This window comes from Aplidium turbinatum, chromosome 3 (assembly GCF_918807975.1).
Source record: "Aplidium turbinatum chromosome 3, kaAplTurb1.1, whole genome shotgun sequence".
NCBI classification, from domain to species: domain Eukaryota; kingdom Metazoa; phylum Chordata; class Ascidiacea; order Aplousobranchia; family Polyclinidae; genus Aplidium; species Aplidium turbinatum.
The window spans coordinates 10,310,456-10,332,129 of record NC_137474.1 but is presented as its reverse complement, the minus strand read 5'-3'; the positions used below and the strand labels follow the sequence as shown (position 1 = coordinate 10,332,129).

Here is a 21,674-nt window from a genome sequence, read left to right as displayed (position 1 = left end):
TTATCACAGCTGTTTCAACTCGAGCATTTGCCCTTTCCTGAGCATTAGCAAAGCTAACTCCAACTGATTTAGTTCGGACACTCAAAATGAGAGCAAAAAAGTAGTTTTCGGAAATAAATCTGCTCTTGAGAATATTTTGCTCAAATTCTCCACTGTTGTGTCTATCCACCTGCAATTTACAAATTTTCTTCCCTTCCATTGTAAGTTGATACCGTAATATCATGCCTGAAGTTAGTTTTATTGGGAGCACGGGTGATGACTTACCTAACCTCGCACTGATAAGGTTTCTTGTTATGACAAGGCCTGCAGGCCATCACAACAATCCATCAAAGTTGTGTTGACGTGCGCACGAAAAACAATGTTTACTCGGCAAATGCTGGCCATCGTGGGTTCATTCTGTCACCGGAAGTAACATTAAACTGACGTCATTGAGAGTATTTAAGTGAAAACGCAAGTTTTATCTGCGGTACTTTGCTAAACTTTCCCTCGGCTATATTTCAAACTAGAAACGCTTTGACTACATTACAGTAAATTTTCATAATTTTAAGCCTGTTGTATCAAATAGATTCGGCAAAGCTCAGCTTAGTTTTTGATTAGTAGTCATATCAACGTAGCGGAATCGAATATACTGTACAGTGTATACAGTAGTATAAACAAAAATCAGGAGCAGTCTCGTTTTTTCGGACTTAATATTTTAAGACTAGCGATATTAGTGGCGTAGCCTAAATAGAACATTTTCATGAGTTGAGTTTTGGAAAAAAAAGGCTGCACGGGGCAGTGTCGGATTTAGGGGAGAGAGAGAAGAGAGAGAAGTTCTTTTATTTGCATCAACAGCACATGTGGAAAAAACAATACAAGATTACAATGTGAACTAGGTTGTTTTAATGTTTGCTGACGATGATGGGAGTGGCAGAAGGACCGAACTGGTCATCAAGTCTGCCACACCCGTGTGGTGTCATAGCTTATTTGACATGGAACGGTGTCGGAGTTGAACGCAAATATATATTGTATACATTACAAAATAAAAAACAATACACACACGAAATTTAACAGTACAATATAAAACAGGAATACAAGAAGCGATGCAGAAATACAAAATGGCATAGGCTATACATTCAACACAGCATAGGCTACTGGTAAGGAAAAAGCGAATATACAGTAATTAGCGAGATACGGTGAGAATAAGTAAAAACAGTTTGATGGCACTATATCAGTTACCGGTACTTAATTTATACCCAGACATTAAGTGCAGTTTTAATTTTTTAGAAAACATACTAATTGTTTGAATTTTTCTTAGCTGTTCCGGTAATTTGTTCCAAGTGTTTGTTCCAAGAAATTTAATTGAGCGTTGACCAAGCTTTGTATGCATTCTTGGTTTAAAAAGTATATCTTTCTTAGCACCTCTGGTATTATAGTTATGAGTTGTTTTAGGGTTTTAGGGGAGACGATCGCCCCCCTAAAACACAGAAAAGGAACTTCTTATTTGCCAGGTCGGATTAACGTGCTTTGCTGAAATCACCCCCCGAAGGCTGCTTGTTGGGTTTGCCCCTGACACGAGGTGACGTCATTCATTTAGAATTTTAGATGACGCTCAAAAACGTCATGCTGCTGTGTTATGAAGTACGTTCAAAATGTGACAGCACTTCTTGCTTTTGTTTATTTGATTTCTCATTTCGATCTAAGGGCAATCGCAATCAAATAACATTTGTTGCCGACCCAGTCAAATTTAAAATTTGTTTTTTTAGAAAATATTACCAATTTAAAACCTCATTTTGCAAATTTCCGGTTACGCGATTGTCTGGAATCAAAATGCGGATATGCAGAGGATACAGACGTCATCAGTCTTTCGTCAAAACTGAGTTCCGTAGTTGCGTCATAATTAAGTTTTCCGCTTATTTAACGTCATTCATACACAAGTAATACGTTACACAGAAACTCATCAAAAGAACAAGTTAGGCTACACAAAGGGAGACATCCAATATCCCGACATAGCAAGTTCGATAGTAGGCCAAGCGCTTTTTTGATTATAACTTACAACTGCTGCAGGGTAGATGAAATAAATTGAGACTTGAACCATCACAGGAATTAGTGAGGTTTCAGATCAACATTTTTAGAGTCTGGATTAAAGTTAGTGTTTCCCAACACAGGAGACGTGGGTAAAATTTTTTGCTGCATCGCTTGTTGCTATTTTTATCATGACTATAGTAGAACGTTTAGATGAAAATGCTTCAGATGGCAACAAATTTTCTAGTAAAAATGTTTGCTTATTTATCAAGTTATTACTCAAAGCAGAAATCTGAGCTGGTGGATCTGCATTGGGCAAACATCGTCATGATACACTATTATAGCCTACTTGAAAACTTCAGCAGAACTGCTTAAAGCCCCAGTCTCGTTGTGTTCGTAATTGTGTGGCTAGATGGTGACGATTAATAGTCAAACCATGTTCCTGTGCTTAAAAGTGGCCAGTGGCCAAGCAGCAGTGGCCAAGTGGTTTGCGAGTTGGGCTCGCAGTCGAGAGCCTGCATGTTCGACTCCAGTCTCCAGCCACCCGCACTTGCTGTTGCTTCTCTGGGCAAGAAACTTTACTATAATTGCCTCTACCCAGTGATCGATCTCGAGTGATGGGTAGTACCAAATTTAAGTCATAAGTAGAATAGACAACCGGAAACAGACATTGTCGTCGGCTGCAGCGTGGGTCAGGTGTACGTCGGAAGGCGTACACCGATGAATAGCGCTTAAGTCCGCTTTCCCGCAATGCAGGATAAAGATATGAAAAACAAACAAAAGTAGCCTATATTTGATTTTACCGCGCTACTGTGGATCATGTTAGGCTATTTTAGTATGCCTACGTGATTGGCTGCAGCTTTGAAGACCATGGTTCCTTTTTTTCAAAAACTTCAATGTAGGAAGTTCTTAAACCCTAAATCCACATATTGATGAGGGTATGGGCTTTAGGAGGCAAAAATGTTGTTATTTTTGTTGTGATGGTCAGAAATAAAAACAAAACTAAACTGAACAAGTTGTAAAGCAAAACTGAGACGACTTTTTATGTAAAATTTTATTTCATCAAAACTAAATAAAAATGCTCTTTCGCATAAATAAATTTTCCCTGAAAGATCTTGCTTTAAAAATCGTGTTTAAATTATTCATTGCAAACTTACACTGATGACATCATGAAGAAAAGGGAATGTAAACGGACCAATTTCGTCAAAAAAATTGACATATCAGTTTGCCAAATAAACTCAAGTGCTCCGTCTAGCAGTCAGTTCATTAATCAAGCACATCTGCATTTATCAAACAATGATTTTTTTTGCTGCAACTTGGACCTTGACAAAAACAAAGAATTTGAATCATAGCCTAAGTTCTTCTACAGAAGGGGTTTTCAACCTGGGGCTCGGAAGTCGTTTTTTTTTTCGGGGATTTTGAGACGTCTGAAAATCCAATGTATCGTTTTCAATTATTCTTTGCCAGAAAATATTAAAAACTGTGTTTTTTGCAATTATCCATTCTTCGACCAATCAACCTGAGGTTATAGGCTACCTGAGGTTCTTTCAGACGTTACAAAGGCTTTAACAACAGAAAACCATGCGATATTTTTCATCTACTGTACTGTAACATTGTGCATTGCTTTACTTTGTACATTGCTTTGTTGCATTGTTTGTGCATTGCTTTGTGCAGACTAAAGTTAACCAATAACCACGCTATGGCAAAAAGCTAGTTTATTACAACTCTATGTCGAATATGGATTTGTCAGTATCGTTTCCAATGGTATTGAAAAATTTCGGTGTGTAGGCTATTTTGTCTTACAGTTCTTTCAGCAACATTTCTATGTATTGACAAGGTTGTTAAAAAATGCAGCACCAACTGTCTCACTGAAGCGGATTTCAATAAATACATAAAAGATCGCAACAAATTCAACAGGTAAAAATGCGTAAATGTAGCTCATATTCATTATTTCTCCTATAGTCTAGCCAAGCTTGATAGGAATTGGAAATAATTGGAGGAAATATAAAAAAGTCGTAATAACATCGTAAAAAAATGTTTTTGGTTTCAGAAGTTTGCATTAGAGCAGAAAAACGAGACAAAGCTGGATGACGTCATGAATCAAATTTGGTTAAGTTTTGCATTTAATATGCTTTTATTGAGTATTTTTATTCGGGGTCGCAAAGTTAAAAATGCTCTGAAGGGGTATGCTCGCGATTGCTCTGAGGGGGTAGCGGAGCAAAAAAGGTTGAAACCCCTGTTTTAGAGCATCTGGGTCGGCTGTCTTGTCTCACTTTGCCATTGCAGATTTGGTGACAGCGGTTTGGAGTCAGTTCAAGGTTTTTTTATTTTTTCCAAACGCTATGTCATCTTGGAGGAAGAAATCGCAAACGTGGAACTTTACCTTTAATTGAGGCTGGTTCGTATTGAAATTGTTTTTCCATTCAACTTGGCTTTGTCTGTTTTTTAGACAAAAAGTTAATCATGTTTCAATGGACTCTTTGTCAAGTTTTATCTGATCAGTGCATCAGTTTGTCCAAGAAGCGAATGATTTCATCGCATTTTTGCCTTTTTTCTGCTCTACTGACAACATTTCTTTTGGTGTATGGTGATTGAATGCCAGAAATTATAAATATGGTATTTGTAGACTTCAGATTTTCTGTAATAAATCGTCGAAAATGTAAAAGAGTAGTTTAGCTTCTTGAAGTCGAGCAATGGGATGGTAGATGGGCAATGAACAAAATATCTGACATCAAGCTAAAGCTGTGATTCTGAAGGTTATTATCACACCTTGTTGTAAAACTTAGGCGAGATTCATGCCGAACATACAAAATCGTCTTTAGTTTTCTTGTTTGCTTCTTTTCACCATTTACACCAGAAATTGTATTCCTGGTGTGAATGGTGAAAGGAAACAAATGTGCGCCATTTTTCATGCGACTTTTTTGAATGCTGAAGACAGTTTTGTATGTTCGGTCTGAATCTCACCTTATTGTAAAAAATATTTGATAGAAGTATTTCCCTAATTAAAAAATAGTTTTCCGTATCATAAATTTCGGAAAAGGACTTAAATGTGTGATAAAGGTTAGATACTGATTACTTTGCCAGTTATCACACCTAAAAACGTCCTTTCTCAACAAAACCTTTACCAAAATTTGTGTTCTTTCACAATAATTCAACGTCTGCAGACAAATAGTTTCCTTCTTCAAACAAACTCTATTGATGCACAAGTCAATTTTTTATGTGAATTGTGTTTTTAGAAGCGAACTAGTCAAACACCAAACCAAATGTAGCCGCAGGCGAAAGTAGTAAATACGGACAGTCTCCTTTGTTCCATCAAGAATATTGACAACGTTAGGTCACAAAAGTTATCTGATTTTGCAACTTATCGCTTTTTTATAATTCACTCTAATAACAGGCTATTAAATTTCCAGCTAAAATACCAAAATCATTCACTTTTCTCAGATTTGGATTTTGAAATGAAGTGTTTTTGTTTGAACAGCTGCAAACTTTGAATTCAATCATAGTTACCATGATAAAATCAGGCTGGGTTGATGACATAGTTTGTATACATGTTTCCAAATTTCTTTATGTATCAGCAAACCACAATGCAAAGCTACAAGAACCATAAACTACAAAAACAAAATTTTATGTGCTTGTTCAAGCTGTTTGAATAAATTATTTTCAAAACTTATGAAGTGATATTGCGTAGATTCAAATATCATTTGTATTGATCTGATTTATTTTGGAAATCCTCACAATGTCGTTTTGTTGGGCTCTCGAAACAAAAACAACACTAACAGGCCAATGTGAAGCACTATTTTCTTCAAAAATGTAAAAAATTAGGGCCTAGGAGTTGTAGTCATGACAAACGTATTTTGAAAACTTTTTAAGACAAAATTTTAGTTTGTTTCGACTGAAAATTTATTGATTTCTTGAGTTTGATACGCTTCTCTGTACCGACTTTTGTTTCTTTTTCCTTAGCCCAAAAAAACTTGGTTTGAGCACACTTATTAAGTTTTCGGTACAAAAATAAAATTTATTACTCCAATTTTAAATTGTGCGGTAATTTATTAAGTCTTCACTCTATCAACTATTCAATCAGAGTAAGCAATTATCAAGTTTTCTTAAAACCACCTTCGTTTACTGCGTCATGCGTCTTTACACGTTAAATGTTTTGACAAACAAGATTGCCAAGCTGATGTGGCAGATTCCGTGAGTCGGTGATTCGGTAGTAATTCAGTCAAGAAAAACAAGGCTATCAACATAACTCACTCATTGCTGTGATTTCTCGTCATAGCACGTAATTGCAGAGTAGCCGTGGTATAAAAAGTGGTTGTAATTTTAAGTTGAGCGAGTCCTCTGGTCAGTCAGCTAGTTGTGCAGGCAACAGTTTTGAAAGCGATAAAAAGGATTTCCGGTTATCAAAAACTAGAAAAATCAACAAGCAAAAACTGCTCTTTTCACATCGTCTGGAGATGTTGAAATGACATAAAAAGATGAACTAAAACCAGAAGGAAATCAATAAGTTTAGACAACTGGCAACTGTTTTGATCTAAACTTCTAAAGCGTTTCAAATTGCAGCTCGCGAATGGCTTGGTTGAGGTTTTGTAAAGAAGCAAGCTGCACCTTGGTCATACTTAGCAAATGTTGGAAAGTTGTCTAGCACAGGGTTTCCCAAAGTGGGGTCCGCGGACCCCTGGGGGTCCGCAAAGACTGCACAGGGGGTCCCTGACGATATGACAAAATGGGGAAAACAGGCTTGCCATTGTACGGTACCGTACTTCCATTAAAATTTTCCATTTATTCCATTTATAGCCTATTATTTCTTCCATTTATTTTCCATTAAAATTTTCCATTTTCCATTTAAATTGAATTTGCACTTCGCCAAGTTAAAGCGGCATTTGATGGCTCAACATCCTGAGCTAGCTGGAAAGCCACAGGCTTTTTTTGACAGAAAGAAGAAAGAATATTTAAAGCAAAAAGAAACTTTTACACAATCTTTGGTGTCGAACGAAAAATTAATGAAAGCATCTTATTTAGTGGCGCTAAGGGTGGCTCGAGCCAAGAAAGCTCACACAATTGCGGAAAATTTAATTTTTCCAGCAGCAATTGACATGTGTAAAGTAGTTTTGGACGGCAAATGTGCAGCCAAGCTTAAAGAAATTCCATTGTCGAACAACACGATTTCAAGAAGAATCGATGAACTTTCGAATGACATAAAAGCACAGCTGCTTGAAAGACTGAATCAAACTAATTTTGCAATCCAATTGGATGAAAGTACGGACATTGCCAGCCAAGCACATCTCTTGGTTTATGTTAGATATTCATGGGGAGACGAAATGATAGAAGATTTCATGTTTTGTCATCAAATGCAATGCAGAACAACCGGTTTAGACGTTTTCAACGTACTTTGTGATTTCTTTTCACAATCAGAACTGTCATGGGAACGATGTGTGGCTATATGTACCGATCGTGCAGCTTCAATGACCGGCAAGCACTCCGGGGCTGTAGCTCGTAGCCTATCAGGAAAAAAGTACCGAACATTATACGAACGCACTGCATGATTCATCGCGAAGCGCTTGTTGCGAAACATTTAGGAAAATCTTTGTCTGAAGTCTTATCTTTATGTGTCAAAGTTATCAACTCTATCAAAGCTCGCCCACTGCAGTCCCGAATGTTTTCGAAACTTTGCGATGAACTAGGCTCAGAACATTCAAGCCTTTTGCTCCATACGGAAGTTAGATGGCTGTCGCGAGGAAAGATTGTAGAACACCTGTTTGAACTGCGAGAGGAGGTTTTAATTTTCTTGCGAGCGCACAATGCGGACTTAGCTTCACTAGTAGCCGATGAAATTTGGCTTGGGAAACTTGCATATCTGGCAGATATTTTTAACCTTCTCAATAAAGTGAACTTGTCACTTCAGGGAAGAGATGCGAACATTTTACTCAGTCAAAACAAAATAACAGCATTCACAAAGAAACTCAACATATGGAAAACGAGAATAAATGAAAATGTTGTGGATATGTTTCCTGTTCTGTGTGACTACATTGCCAACAAACCTTTAATAAATACAGATTTGATTTTCTCTGACATTCAACAACATTTGGAATTGCTTTCTGTACATTTTACGAAGTACTTTTTAAAAGAGACATATGAGAATTTTGACTGGATTTTAAACCCTTTTGTTGCTGCAAAAACTGATCTGTCAGGACGCAAAAAAGAAGAATTGGCTGAATTGTCATCTGACCGAACTTTAATGCTTAGTTTCAATCAAAAACCTCTTGCATCTTTCTGGTTAAGTGTTGAGAACGAATATCCACTGCTCTCACAAAAGGCTACCCAAATGTTATTACCTTTTGCCACTACCTACATGTGTGAGACAGCATTTTCAGCTCTTACAAATATGAAGGCAAAATACCGGTCCAGACTTATCGTAGACTCTGAATTGCGTGTTTGCTAGTCACAAATTGCTCCAAGAATTGACAAGTTGTGCAGTAAGAAGCAATCACATCCATCCCATTGATGTTGTCATTTCGATTAATAAACATGATTCAGTGTTACTTATTTTTATTTGTATTAACATTTATCGCTGGTTAGGCGGAAAATTGATGCGACATAAGATTGGGGTCCGCGAAAAACACTTTGACAAATAGGGGTCCATTGCCCAAAAAGTTTGGGAAACCCTGGTCTAGCAGATACGAAATTTTCTGTGCGCTGAAGCAAAAACTGACTGCAAATGGTTTGAAATTGTCAGTGGAATGTTGAAAAATTTGTCAGTAACTTGTTTTGCATTTTGAACTGACACATTTTATTTGTGAATCGGCATGGACAAAATAACTTAGTACTTTACAGTGTAATGTAGTATGTAATAACCGAGATAAAAATAAATGGTGTTTCCAGAATTACAGCAACCTTGTTGTACAGTAAGGATTGTTCGCTGTGAGATAGAACCAAGTGGCGTTTGTCACAATAGATGTACTTGAACCACTATTTTTATTTACAAGGCAGAAATTAGTGTCTTTTACATTGGTTCAACGTCTGCAAACGTTGAATCAATGTTAAAAGATTAATTTTCTAGACGATTTTAACTTTCAATAGTTCTCTCTAGTACCATATTGTACCCGTCCACAATTCTACCCCATGTTCTCAAAAACTTTGGAGGAAAAAACTCATGTTTTTAATGGACTTGCAACGTTCACGTTGAGCGAAGTCACAATCGGTACAGACTTGCAGGCTACATTAAAGTACGCAACAATAGCAACTGAACTAAAGTGAAAATAGAGGTTTGCAAATCTTTTTTTACCAAAATGAAATTCATTACTAAGTTCATGCTAAGTTTAGGCTACTGTCTTCATGTCGAAAGAAAACTAAAACCAAGACAAAAACGCATTAAAACAAACTTTATCTTAAACATTTTGTGCTAGTTATTTATAGCCTGAATATTCTTTGTGGTATGAAGATAGGAGGTGAATGTGTATTGTAGGCTATTGTGCTGATGTTAGTGTCATAGTTAGCCTACTCAGGTTTTCGTAAAAACGTGAATCAGTAGGCTACAATTGGCTTTTTTGCCAAAACCAGTTTTTACAATAAAAAAGTTTTTTTCCACCTTGACATAATATGTGCCAGTCGGTAGATAGCCTATAGAAGAAAATCAATCAGTAACATTTTTGAAGTTTTTGTTATGGCCCGTTCTGGAACCGAACCAAGTTAGAAATAATAGGACTGGAAACAAGCTGACATTTTATTTTTAAGGTCGTCAAGCTTTGTGGCAGGGTAAAACCGCAACAATCCTTGCCCTTTGGCGCACTCAATGTTGAAATTGGGTAACAACGTTGCTGAAGTTTTGCAAGAAAAGTAATGTAGGTTTTGGTCTCAATGCATTTCACGGTCTATTAGTTGCTCAATTGCAAATAGTCATCATATCGTGAAGGACCAGGATTATCTCATTAATTACATCACAACACAAAAGTTTTTGCGACATTTTGTGGTTCAAAATTGTCTCATTTCGTATCTTTGCATCACAACTGTCACGTTTGTGACGTTTTTACACTTCTAATGGAATAAAATCTCGTCAGTGCTTATTGCATATCGCGCTGATGGGCCTCTCGCCAACAATTGCAGCGCTAATAGGCTCGTCGGTTTAATTCGCTTTGCTAGGAAGTGCGCTGTTGGTAAACCGCAGCTAAAACCACGACCATGGGCTATATTTTGCAAATTACACACACCTTCCAGACGAATGTTTCGTCAGCATAAACATGTAATTTACTGTTGTGTTTTTTTTTTTGTTTTTTTTTACTGTTTATTCATATACGCAACTGCCCACACACCTCGTGAGTAACCTAGGTCCAGCGCTAAATTTTATTATTTCATAAAGTACCACATAGCCCATGGCCAGATCCGTGCTACTCTGCGACAACTTTCCACAAATTTGTAATTTCAAAATGCGAGATCAGAAATAACATCATTCGACCTATGAAGGGAGATTTAAGATTTTGTCGCCTTGAGCATTGCAACTTGCTAATGCAGACAGTAAGCTGGCAGTCAGATATTCAGTAAGACACATCTGGTAGCTTTAATGTTTGTATAATTAAACCTAGGCAATTTCAGATCTGTGCGTTAGGCCTTTCCACTACTTTTTAAGGCGATTTGTTGTTTAATGTATGGTATAGTGTACAGGAAATAAGTGGCAATCAAAGTAATTTTCTTTTTTTTTAACAGAGATAAAGCTATTAAATTTGTAAAATATTTAAGCAACTAAACATTTACTGTGCATGTGGTTCACAAATCACAATGGTGATGCAAAGAAACATGGAATTAGAAAGCTGCGTGAACGATGACTGTTTAATTAGCACCAGCCCAGCGATACATTCGGATGATGTAGCCATGGACGAGAACTGCAACAAAACATCTTCCCAATCACACGAAAGATCTCTAGCACAAGATGAACCTGGTGAAAAATGCTGCTTTAACAAACAGAGAAAAAGATCGTCTGTTACCAGTTGGGTTATCCGAAGGGACTTATCTGCAACCAACTTATCAAATCTTGCAAATACATCTGTTCCAAGCCATTCACCACGTCAAAAGGGAAACAAGCCATCTTTTTTCTTTCCTAGCCAGGAGGAAATGGACTTGACCGTCGGCTTATGCCGAGACTACATTTGCTGCAAGTTAAAACGTTCTGGATTTGGCAAGAAGGTTTACGTCACGAAATATTCTTCAGCAAAAGACCAAGCGCTATCCCGCTCCATTTCGACGATCGGTAAGCAGTAAGCACGAATCAGAGTCGGAACCAACATTTCTGACTCTAAGATTATATGTGTTGAGTTTTATGCCAAATATTGTAATAAGGAAATGAGTGATGTTGTAAAAGGTGGCAGCCTAATACATGGAATGGCACGTCGTTATAAAAAACGCAGGATTGCATTAAAAACAGGCTAAAACAGGCAATAAGGATGTGATGATTTTAAAAGTTCTAATGGAGTAGCAATTGCAAATTTCAATTTGCTCAAAGTTTAAATTGAGTTCAAATTGCTACTCCATTAGAACTTGTAAAATCATCACATCCTTGTTGCCTGTTGTAGCCTGTTTTAAATGCAATCCTGCGTTTTAGAAAATTTAAAATCTCCACATCAATAATGTAAATGTAGCCTACAATATTTGAAGCTTTCGCAATATTTTCATATTGAACTTGTGCCATTAGATCATATCTTATAATATATCGCTGTCAAAAGTTTGTAATCGAATTTATTTATGTACCGTACAACAGTAGTTGTGCGTCAGCAACTATTACAGCTGACTACAGCACTGCGGCGATAAACGGTTTATAACAAAACCGATAGTTATGAAAACACGCTGGCCGGTTTAGTCCGATATAGTTTGTCAGCAAATCGTGACTGATGAGTAAGATAGCTTCATAATTGCACTTTTTAGTACTAAAAATTAAAATATTGGCGAAAGCAACAAAAATAATGATGGCTGTATGTTTGTGTAGGTTGCAATGTAGTTTAGCAGACGTATCCAGTGTAGGAACCTACTCAAACTGACGTGTTTGAATTTCGCATGTAGGAAATGTAAACATACACTTATGATGACCGATTTTTTCAATACAGCGTATACTGTAACGCCCACAAACAGACACCTGAGTGCAACGCAGAACACAATTAGTTTACATCAATCCTACAAAGCCTCTTTATGCTTTAGCCACTTTCAACTCAAATTACATCATCTATAGATTGGCACTAGGAAAATTGCCCGTCGGATAATTGCCCGTCGGAAAATTGCCCGCCGGAAAATTGCCCGTGTGGGAATATTGCCCGCCAGAAAACTGCCCGTGTGGGAACATTGCCGCCGAGAAAATTGCCACCTGGAAAATTGCCCGTCTTTGAGTAAGAAAATAGCTGCGACAAAAGTGCAGCTGGAGTCTGTATTGAACCATTGTTCCTCAAATAGTTTAAACTTAGCACCCAGCTGTGATAAAAGGCGTGATAAATTTAATCTGCAAATACAAAAACTAAATGAAAAAATGCTTCTGGGGAATATAAGTATCAACTCTTTATCTCATGCCGACAAAAGTATACAGCTTTACACTGAGTTCTGAGGACAGTCTTCTTTCGGATTAAGCTATTGTCTCAAATTTTGTCACCCCAAAATGGTGACCATCATAAAAAGTAACCGCTGAAAAGACATTCTTGTAGATGAATTGATGGATGTATTCTCATTATTTGCCTTCTGTATGATCGCTTTGGTTAACACATGAGCAACAATAATAATCATGTAAATTTCTGATATCAATTAAACCTTCCCCATACTTGTCATTCCCACATGAAAGTTGTTGCTACTTTCAATGTCTAAATGATAAATTTATGATGTGATGTGCCTTTATTACTGCGAATTACCTAATGTGCATTTTCAAGTTTGCTACAAATTAAAGTAGGCTACTTCATGAATTTTCTCTAATACATGACAAAGATCAGTGTCAAAACGTGATAATTAAATCTCGTCGCACCAATCTGGTTGCAAGGGTGCTAAGTTTAGACTATTTGAGGAACAATGGTTCAATACAGACTCACAGCTGGATTTTTTTCGCAGCTATTTCTTCCTCAAAGACGGGCAATTTTCCGGGTGGCAATTTTCTCGACGGCAATCTTCCCACACGGGCAATTTTCCGGCGGGCAATTTTCCGGCGGGCAATTTTCCGACGGGCAATCTTCCTGTCACGCTATAGATTGTTATATAGCCTAAGCAGAATAGATTATGCTTTAATTCATACTTTTTGACTATCGTTATATAAGCACAACAACCTGTTTTATAGCGTTTTTTTTTTTTTTCGATTAAGAAAGTACTACATTAATTCTATAGATTTTATGCAAGCAGAAAAACAGCTATTCTCTAATCTAAACAAACAGTAGCCTACGTATTTATGAAACGTATCATATTTGCATAAAAGTATAGTTGCTGACATTAAAGCAAAGTAATTTCTTTGCACTGACTCTCTACACAGAACGTTTGCGACAGTTCTATGAACAGTACTTGTTATTTTTTTCTTGAGTGCATCTATTTGTCATTGGCAGGTCACTCTTTCGAAACTACATATCCCAGTGTTTACAAAAACCTTTCCAAGAAAATCGGATTTGTATTCGATTCGGAACAAACTACAAAACGTTTGTACTTTCGACTGGCAACCCATGTAATTGGTTTCGAGTCCAAAGATTTTACCTGGGGGAGAGTCCTCTCCCTGTTTTGCCTAGCTGGAGCCATGGCACTGGACTGTGTTTTACAGGTGACTTTATTATTTACCCATGTTAGTTAGTTTTACATATTAGTTAGTTAGTTAACATGTCAGTTAGATCCCATGTGTACTGCTGTGATATTTTTCTATATTTAAATAGACATCCTTTAAAATAACTATCATGGAGCAACGTATAAGCGATATCACAGATAAATCAATGACAATGGTGCAGTAAACAAAACTACATGCATTTATAAATTTTCTCACATGCAAATTAAAGCTGTGTGACGACTAAAGGCTACAAATCAATACATAGAATTAATATTACTGCAATTAAATAATATGAGATGTTCTACTGGTGCAATTAATTCAATTTAATGCCTGGTGAGCAGCCTCATTCAATTTTCAGCATTACTGCAATTAATTACAAATTCGTCGCACATTTTTAAGGTATAAAAATTAAATAATCTGAAGAGATTATGTTACAAAAATGGAATAATTTGCATGTTCCATTAGCGAGTCAATAAATCGACTCCGGTACACACGATGCATTGATGTCCAAGGCAATCGATTGTTTGCGTCACATGTGAGTGCAGCATAGCTATTAAAAAACACATTTGCCACGCAAATCTCACCAAATGAGGTATAAGTGAAGTGACATTGCTATATAAGAGCCTGAAAGTACTTTATGACATCGTGATGCTACCAAAAGCTAATGTGGATACAGGGACACGTTTTCACTTAAGGTTAATTTATCACTTTTGTTGGTATTCAAAATTTAATACGCAACAAACTAAAGGATAACGAGGCTAACTTTTAGCTTGGTAAACCGAAAAGGTGAAAGGTCACATGAAACTGAATGGCATTTCAGTTTCATGTGACGGGCGCAAATAAAAACACGATAATTATTATTATTATGCATGGCCGAGTGGTGAGAGCCCTGGAAATATAATCGAAGGGGCTCCGGTTCGACACCGCTCAAAACCTTGCGGCTGTGTCTCTGGCAGGACACTTAAAGGCATGCCTGAAGGCGAACACAAAGATTGGCTTCCTTGCCTTCCCGTCCAGTTAATCTAAATCTTCAACCACCGGGTGTAAGCCTGGATACGACAAACAATGAAAGCAAACTGGTGGACATTTGTATCAAAACATTTGTTCAGCAGCCTACATAAAATTCGTTAAAAAATTTCAGTGCTAGAAGCAAAGCTTTCTATTTTACTCACCATTACGAATATTCTGCTAAATGAATTGGCCAGGTCCAAAAGTACCACTATCCCGGGCCCACCATCCCACCACCATACCACCATCCCGGGCCCACCATCCCAACACCATACCACCATCCCCGGCCCACCATCCCATCACCATACCACCATACCGGGCCCACCATCCCATCACCATACCACCATCTCGGACCCACGATCCCGGGCCCACCATCCCATCACCATACCACCATCCCGGGCCCAGGTCCAAAAGTACCACCTGACCTCCTTTGTCAATACTAAAATAATGCATAGCGCTTGGAAATATGTTCTTTCCTGTGGGTGATAGACCACATGAATGCCATTGTTACAATTACATACTCACTTTTCTGGTTTTAAGGAAGTCTTGCCTTTCCAGGGGTAGGTTTCCTTTTAATAAAACACTCAAAAATGTCACTCACAACATAATAGGCTACAAGATACTGGTATATTTGTAACCTACATTACTGGTAATCTGTGCATATGCGGGAATTAAATGTCCTTTAATTTTATATCGCGTTACTAAATGCCCACGAGCTACATAAAATTTTCAAATGGGTGTTTCCATATTGATTGTATGTACGGTATTGTTAGTTCTTCTGTATATTGTTCAGAACAACCCAATGTTTGCTGATTGCAGGCCAGATTACCCAGTTAGTTGAGCACCCAACTTTGTGCAGCAAGTACCCGTCAAATCAAGCAGCGCTGGCATGACCCTCAGGGTGTGCTCTTGAACAACGCATCATTATTAAGATTGCTGTCCATTCAGCGGCATCTGATAGCACTTCGACAATCGAAAACTTTACTCTGCCAATCTCGTTAAGTTAACCGGCCTTGCGTCAGTGGTTCAAAGCCTCTACTCTACAAGTATGTGAAAATGCGAGGAAATGCCTTTCAGGGGCTTTCTCAGTCCCAAGAATAAAGATTCAAACTAACAACAATTACAAGAGTGAAGCTTAAGCGAGAAAAGCCACGCAGCAGCTCGTAGCTAATGAAATGTATTTTTGTTTCAGGGTCACTCTGAACTGGTTGAAGAGGTTGTCAAATTTTCAAGCGAATACATAAAACAAAACGTGTTGGAATGGATCGTCAACCAAGGAGGATGGGTGAGTAAACAGACAAATCGAAATCAACAACTACTGGTTGGCTACTGAACTCTGGAAACTCTTTGATTTTATTTATTCAACATGTTATTTGCTCTACAAATTGTTTTTGTGCCTAATTTGTATTATTGTAAATGTATTTATTTATTTTTCAGAAGGCTATGTCCGAACACTTCAAGCAGAAGAAATCAAACCATGATAATAAAGTTGTAAATATAGTAACTGAAACAAAATACGTTATCACAACGTTAAGTGTGGTTGGTTTATCGATATTAAGTACATTTGCTTTTCATTTTTTTATGTGATTGTAGTTTTTGTTTGTTGTTTTAATTGTTTCCGTCTTGTTTGTAAAATCATCGTAGTTACTGACTACCTGCACTCAGTGGAACGATTGGATTTTTCCTTAAAACTTTTCAATTCATTTCCGGAAAAAAGAAAGGTAGTCAAGGTTATGGGCCCCTAAATCTTCTCGGGCCCGATTTTGATAAAAATTAACCTATTTTCTGTATTTTCTTTCAGTTAATGTTTTACAAACGTAAGTCAGTTCAGTATAGCGTCGTCGGTTAGGCCTTGGTTTCAACCGGATCGCTAACCGAAACCATCCCAAACTTATACAAGTGCTATTACTGTTTGTAAACTTTTAAGCCCACGAGAGCTACAATTGAAGCCCACTACGTTTTCAGGCTTTCATTGATAGTGAGAATTTTTATCCCCAGACAAAAAAGCCTCTTTAGAAGTTTGATTCCGGCAGTTTCGTTTACTTCTACATCCGCCCTGATAGTTCAGTTGGTTAGCGCGAGACTTCGTGAGGAAGCTTCAAGATCACGCGGTGCAGGTTCGACTCTCGGGGTGTGCGCTTGAGCAACGCATTCTAAGGACTGCTCTCCATTCAGCGACAACTAATGGATGAAATAATTCCGCGGCAACAAGACTTCAACAATCGGAAAACTTCACTCTGCCAATCTCGGTAACCGGGCCTGCTTCAAAAGCTTGTATAAGTTATGCGAAACTACCAGGAATAACCTATCAAGGCTTTGTCAGTTCGAAGATAAAGATTCAAAACTAAAACCAAACCTTTAAACCACTGACGAATGTTCAGTCACTGAGTTGAACAGATTGAAGTTTTCGATTGTTGTGGAAGTGTAGTCTGGGAATTATTATGCTACATTCATTAGGTCCCGCTAAATGGAAAACTTCCCATGAAGTGCCTCGCTCAAGTGCACACTCCGAAAGTTGAACGAGGTTGTTTGACCTTGTTGTTTCTTTGTCTGCAAATTCCGGCTCTTGTCCAACTGAGCTATCGAAATGATGAAGGTTGTTGCGTCATAAAACTTGTAGCCTACTGAAATTTATTTGGTTGCTCAAGATTTCCAAAACAAGCTTTGAAGTTGAAGTCTGTCGAGATTTTGTCTCATAAAAATTTACTTGGGTAACAGCAAATTTCATGCTAATTGATGAGATTTTTTAGTAGTTAGAAAAATGTGAATATTCTGTTATGTTCCTATTAAATACAATTTGGGTAGAGAGGTAACTCTTTTAAACCATAAACAGACATAACTAAGCAACAACACTACATTTAACATTATAAAAACAAAAAACAACAAGCGAACGTTTTCGGCTAGTGGGAGAGCATTTGAATTTGGCTAATTTTAATAAAAACAGTGCAATTAAAGACCATATTAGAAACTGCCAATCGTGCTCAAATAATAAACCGTCATTGCAGTCTTTCAAAATTGTACGTAAGTGTTTGTCCGAATTCGAAACCAAAATTCATGAGGCATTGATCATCAAATCTTTAAACCCAGGGCTCAACAGGCAATTATTTGCTTGCGGAGCTTCTTACCTTTTAACAGTTTTTTGATTAAATTATCACGTCTTGTGCTTTTCGCATTACTTTGTTTTGTGCCACTATCTCTTGTGCTTCTGTCTTTCTTGCGTAATCTGCCTGAGTTCTTGTCTGAACAATCAATTATTTTTACCTCTGAAATACTTGACCCGTTGCGCTGTGTAATTCTCAGTTATCATTTTGTGTGAGCGAGGCAGTTTCTAAAATGTTTAGATTTGACCATAATTTTGCTGTGATACTATGTGATTCTTTAGCATTTCTTTCAATAATGTATTTTTCTTATAGGCTTGAAAAGGGCTGTATGACTAGCCGAAAACGTTCGCTTGTTGTTTTTTGTTTTTATAATGTTAAATGTAGTGTTGTTGCTTAGTTATGTCTGTTTATGGTTTCTATTAAAAACTTTGAAAAAGTGATTATCAAGCTAAAAATGCGTAAGTTAAAAAATGTCATATGGTGCTTATTTGTCTTGAAAAAGGCATCGTAATTTCACTTGTAGCGCGTAAATCCATTGCTACGTAATGTAATTAATAGGGATTTTATCAAACTTCTGTCGACGAAAAATGAATAAGAATTCTTCGAAACTTGTTCAACTGCAACGTCTTCGTCTACAAAAGTGATATTACAAAATTAAAATCTGTACATCAAAACTTTAAATCATGCAGAAAAATCGCAAGTAAAAATAAATAAAAATTTAACAAAAATAAAGTTAAAGTATTTGTTATGCTTTGGCTACAATACACGACAGGTGGAGGACTGCTATTATGATTTGCTTATCGAAACTTTGGGTTAAACCACGATTACACTTAGAAATGAAATGGCCTTTATCATCAGAAAGCTTTGTATTTTGTGCTTTGTCATTTGAATTAAAGTTAGTTGGGAATGAGTCCTGAAAGGAGTCTCACAAATTTGATGCATGTTCTTACTGTTCTTGCTTATTGATGTGTTTATGTATAGCGTAGGGCCTACAGTAGCAGGTACTTTTCTTCATTGTGGCTACTGCAAATGCGATAATAAAAGTGATAAGACACTGTCATGCAGAGTGTTCCCTTACAGCTTCGGAATAAGTTTGGGTTTATTCAAAGTGTTATCACGAACATAAAAGGCAAAACGATATCTTGAGTGTTTCAGTCTCCAAAAAACAACAACTGCAACTTGAGAACTTTCCCGATATTGTTTCCCCATTATTACACTCATGTTTAATTAGCACGATGCAAAGAAAAAGTTATTGCTCATTAGAAAAACTCCCTGTTTGCACGTTATTTGTTAAACTAAAACAGTACTTGCGTTTTTTGTAGACGTGATTTATGCTTGTATTTTATCTTTCAACTACAAAACAGCGATGAACGTTATAGCTCACCAGCCAGATAATAGCTTCTGTGTTAGCTATTACTAGTTTCATTTACCAAAGTTTTAATGCAATTGGAATTTCGTTCTGAAAAGTTTATCTTCAGCAAGTTCCAATATCCCACATTCGGTATGTTGATACGGACATGGTTACACCTTTGATGATTATGTTACTACATGCAGCAGATTTCTTCTATTGTGTATGGACACCTACAGAAACGGAAGAAAAACTGTCAATATACAGAGTTGATTGAATCACCATTATCAAAGTAACCTATACAGCCAGTTTCAACCTTTGCGGGTCGTCAAAAGGTGCTGAACTACATGCAAAAGAGAAACCAGAAATATTAAGCAAGCGTAGATAAAAATTAGCATGGCTCAGTCCTCAGCAAAACTCACAGAAAACTCGAAAATGTTACTATAAGTAGCTCTGAGCATTCTGACCCTAACTGAATCTGGATTGACTGCAGCATAGGTGTTGTTAGAGCTGCAGTGCTCAGCTTAAATTTGTTGCGATGAAGACACTTACTCTCCAACGCGAAGGGCTTAATAGGTGGTTGCGGCCAGCCTGCAATCTTGCCAGCTTTTCAGCAAGGCGAAAATGGCAGAGACTTCGGACACCACCACAAGGTCGGGCATAGCTATGAATAGACCACGAAATGTTGGGTTCTATTACTTCTATATCTTTGTCTTTAAGAGACCATGCTTTGGAAAGCTCGTAGCAATTCCTTTAAAATTTATTGAGAAATGAGGATTTATGGTTGCAGTATCGGTAGCGACTTTTAAAAGGCGTTTCACAACAATCAAAACAGTTCAGAAGCACTAGGGCGTCGGTGATTAAAGCTTCATAAATGATGATGATGAAATGGTAGCCTGAAGACTTTTTTGTTGTGGCTGGAAATGACACTTGCTATGTCGGGACTGCAGCTCTTTGGAAAATTCTTCTAAGTTTATCGCTTCCGAAACTAATAAAACATTTGTTTCCATGGAGACTAGATATACAAAAATTTCAGATAATTTTTTTTCAGGGATCCGCGGCCGCTTCGAAGACACCAAAAGGGGTCCGCCAAGACAAAAATTGAAAAGCTCGATGGCTCCACTTACCGGAGAGTTTTTGAGTTTTTACGATCAAAAATTCCTTTATCCTGGATAGCTCAGTGGTACGCGCCCGACTCAAGATCAAGCGGCGCTGGTTCGGCTCTCATGGTATGCGATTGAGCAACTCATTTTAGGACAGCTCTCCATTCAGTGGCAACTAATGGATGGAATAATTCCCCGGCAACAACACTTCAACAATCAAAATATTTCACTCTGTCAATCTCGGTAACCGGCCTTGCATCAAAAGCTTCTACAAGTATGCGAAACTACCTATCAAGGCTTTGTCAGTCCGAGGAAAAGATTCAAAACCAAACCAAACCTTGATGGGAACCAAAGATTTCACGAAACTTGTTAGGACAATTGGGGGGCAACAGAGTGAAAACTCAATTCACAAAGACACAACATCACAACCCCAATGATAATAATGATACTATTTCATGGAACACAAGCAGCGCCGCTGAGAGAATAAATTGGGCCCGATACCAGTGAGATTTTCGGGCCGCAAATAAACACACTTTTACAAAAATACACTGCATTCAAAGAATACAACGTAGAATAAAATCAACCTAAATGTATTTACTTGTATTTGCAAAGTGTTTACTTGACACATTAACGTTGACTCTATGCTGATGACGAGCTCCGGAAGAGAGTCAGACGAAACATATTGCAGCTTCGAGCAATGAAAAACCTATTTCCTCATTGAAAAAAAAATATATACTGTACGTTTGAAACGAGACTGCTTCAATTTGCTTTTAGAGCTTTGTTCAGAAAGCAAGATAAAAGCGTTGTTTTAAACTGCACTGACGCCTACGACCATATCACGTTGAGAACACCCCATCTCGTCCGATCTGGGAAGTTAAGCAACGTCGAGCCTGGTTAGTACTTGGATGGGTGACCGCCTGGGAATACCAGGTGTTGTAGGCTTTTTTGTTTTCTTTTCTTTTCTTTTGATCTTTAATGAAAGATATCTCGATACTATTTCATTTTGGACTAAAATTTATGCACTTTGCGTCATGAAAGGAGACCATTTCGCGAAAAACCTGGCATCGAATCCTAGCCTGGGCAGCTACAGTATATGGCGGTATCCTTCACCATGTTTGTCCGTAACGTTCAAAATTCACTTATTGGTTTATCGTGAAATTTTTACTCCAAAGATTTTGTCATCGTAACCTTTTAATTGACGATATGCAATAGATTGAGTTTCGCTTCAGCACGATCGTTGTTTGCTTCATGCAAACGACCTTTTTTAGCCTGATGCTGCCTTTTCTCTGTGGCAGCAGCGGTTTGCACTAGCTTTGGGAACACAATTCCCTAGTTATGTGTAACAACTAGGA

The 21,674-nt window shown here is 37.5% G+C and overlaps 2 protein-coding genes and 1 non-coding gene across 3 annotated transcripts; all 3 read left to right on the top strand.

The window, feature by feature from the left end:
* The first annotated feature begins 6,887 nt into the window (after positions 1-6,887).
* On the top strand, positions 6,888-7,547 carry LOC145766531 (protein FAM200A-like). The gene has a single exon (XM_082578256.1). It carries the CDS (start codon positions 6,888-6,890, stop codon positions 7,545-7,547), a length of 660 nt encoding a protein of 219 aa, XP_082434382.1.
* Positions 7,548-10,711: 3,164 nt separating this feature from the next.
* On the top strand, positions 10,712-18,928 carry LOC145767057 (uncharacterized). The gene is made up of 4 exons (XM_082578796.1): positions 10,712-11,242; positions 13,554-13,762; positions 15,963-16,055; positions 16,208-18,928. Exons 1-4 carry the CDS (start codon positions 10,774-10,776, stop codon positions 16,355-16,357), a joined length of 921 nt encoding a protein of 306 aa, XP_082434922.1. The 5' UTR covers positions 10,712-10,773; the 3' UTR covers positions 16,358-18,928.
* A 2,217-nt stretch (positions 18,929-21,145) lies between these two features.
* Positions 21,146-21,264, top strand: LOC145767659 (5S ribosomal RNA). Its single transcript, XR_014288828.1, has one exon. It is a non-coding gene; the product is annotated as a 5S ribosomal RNA (ribosomal RNA).
* Positions 21,265-21,674: the final 410 nt, after the last annotated feature.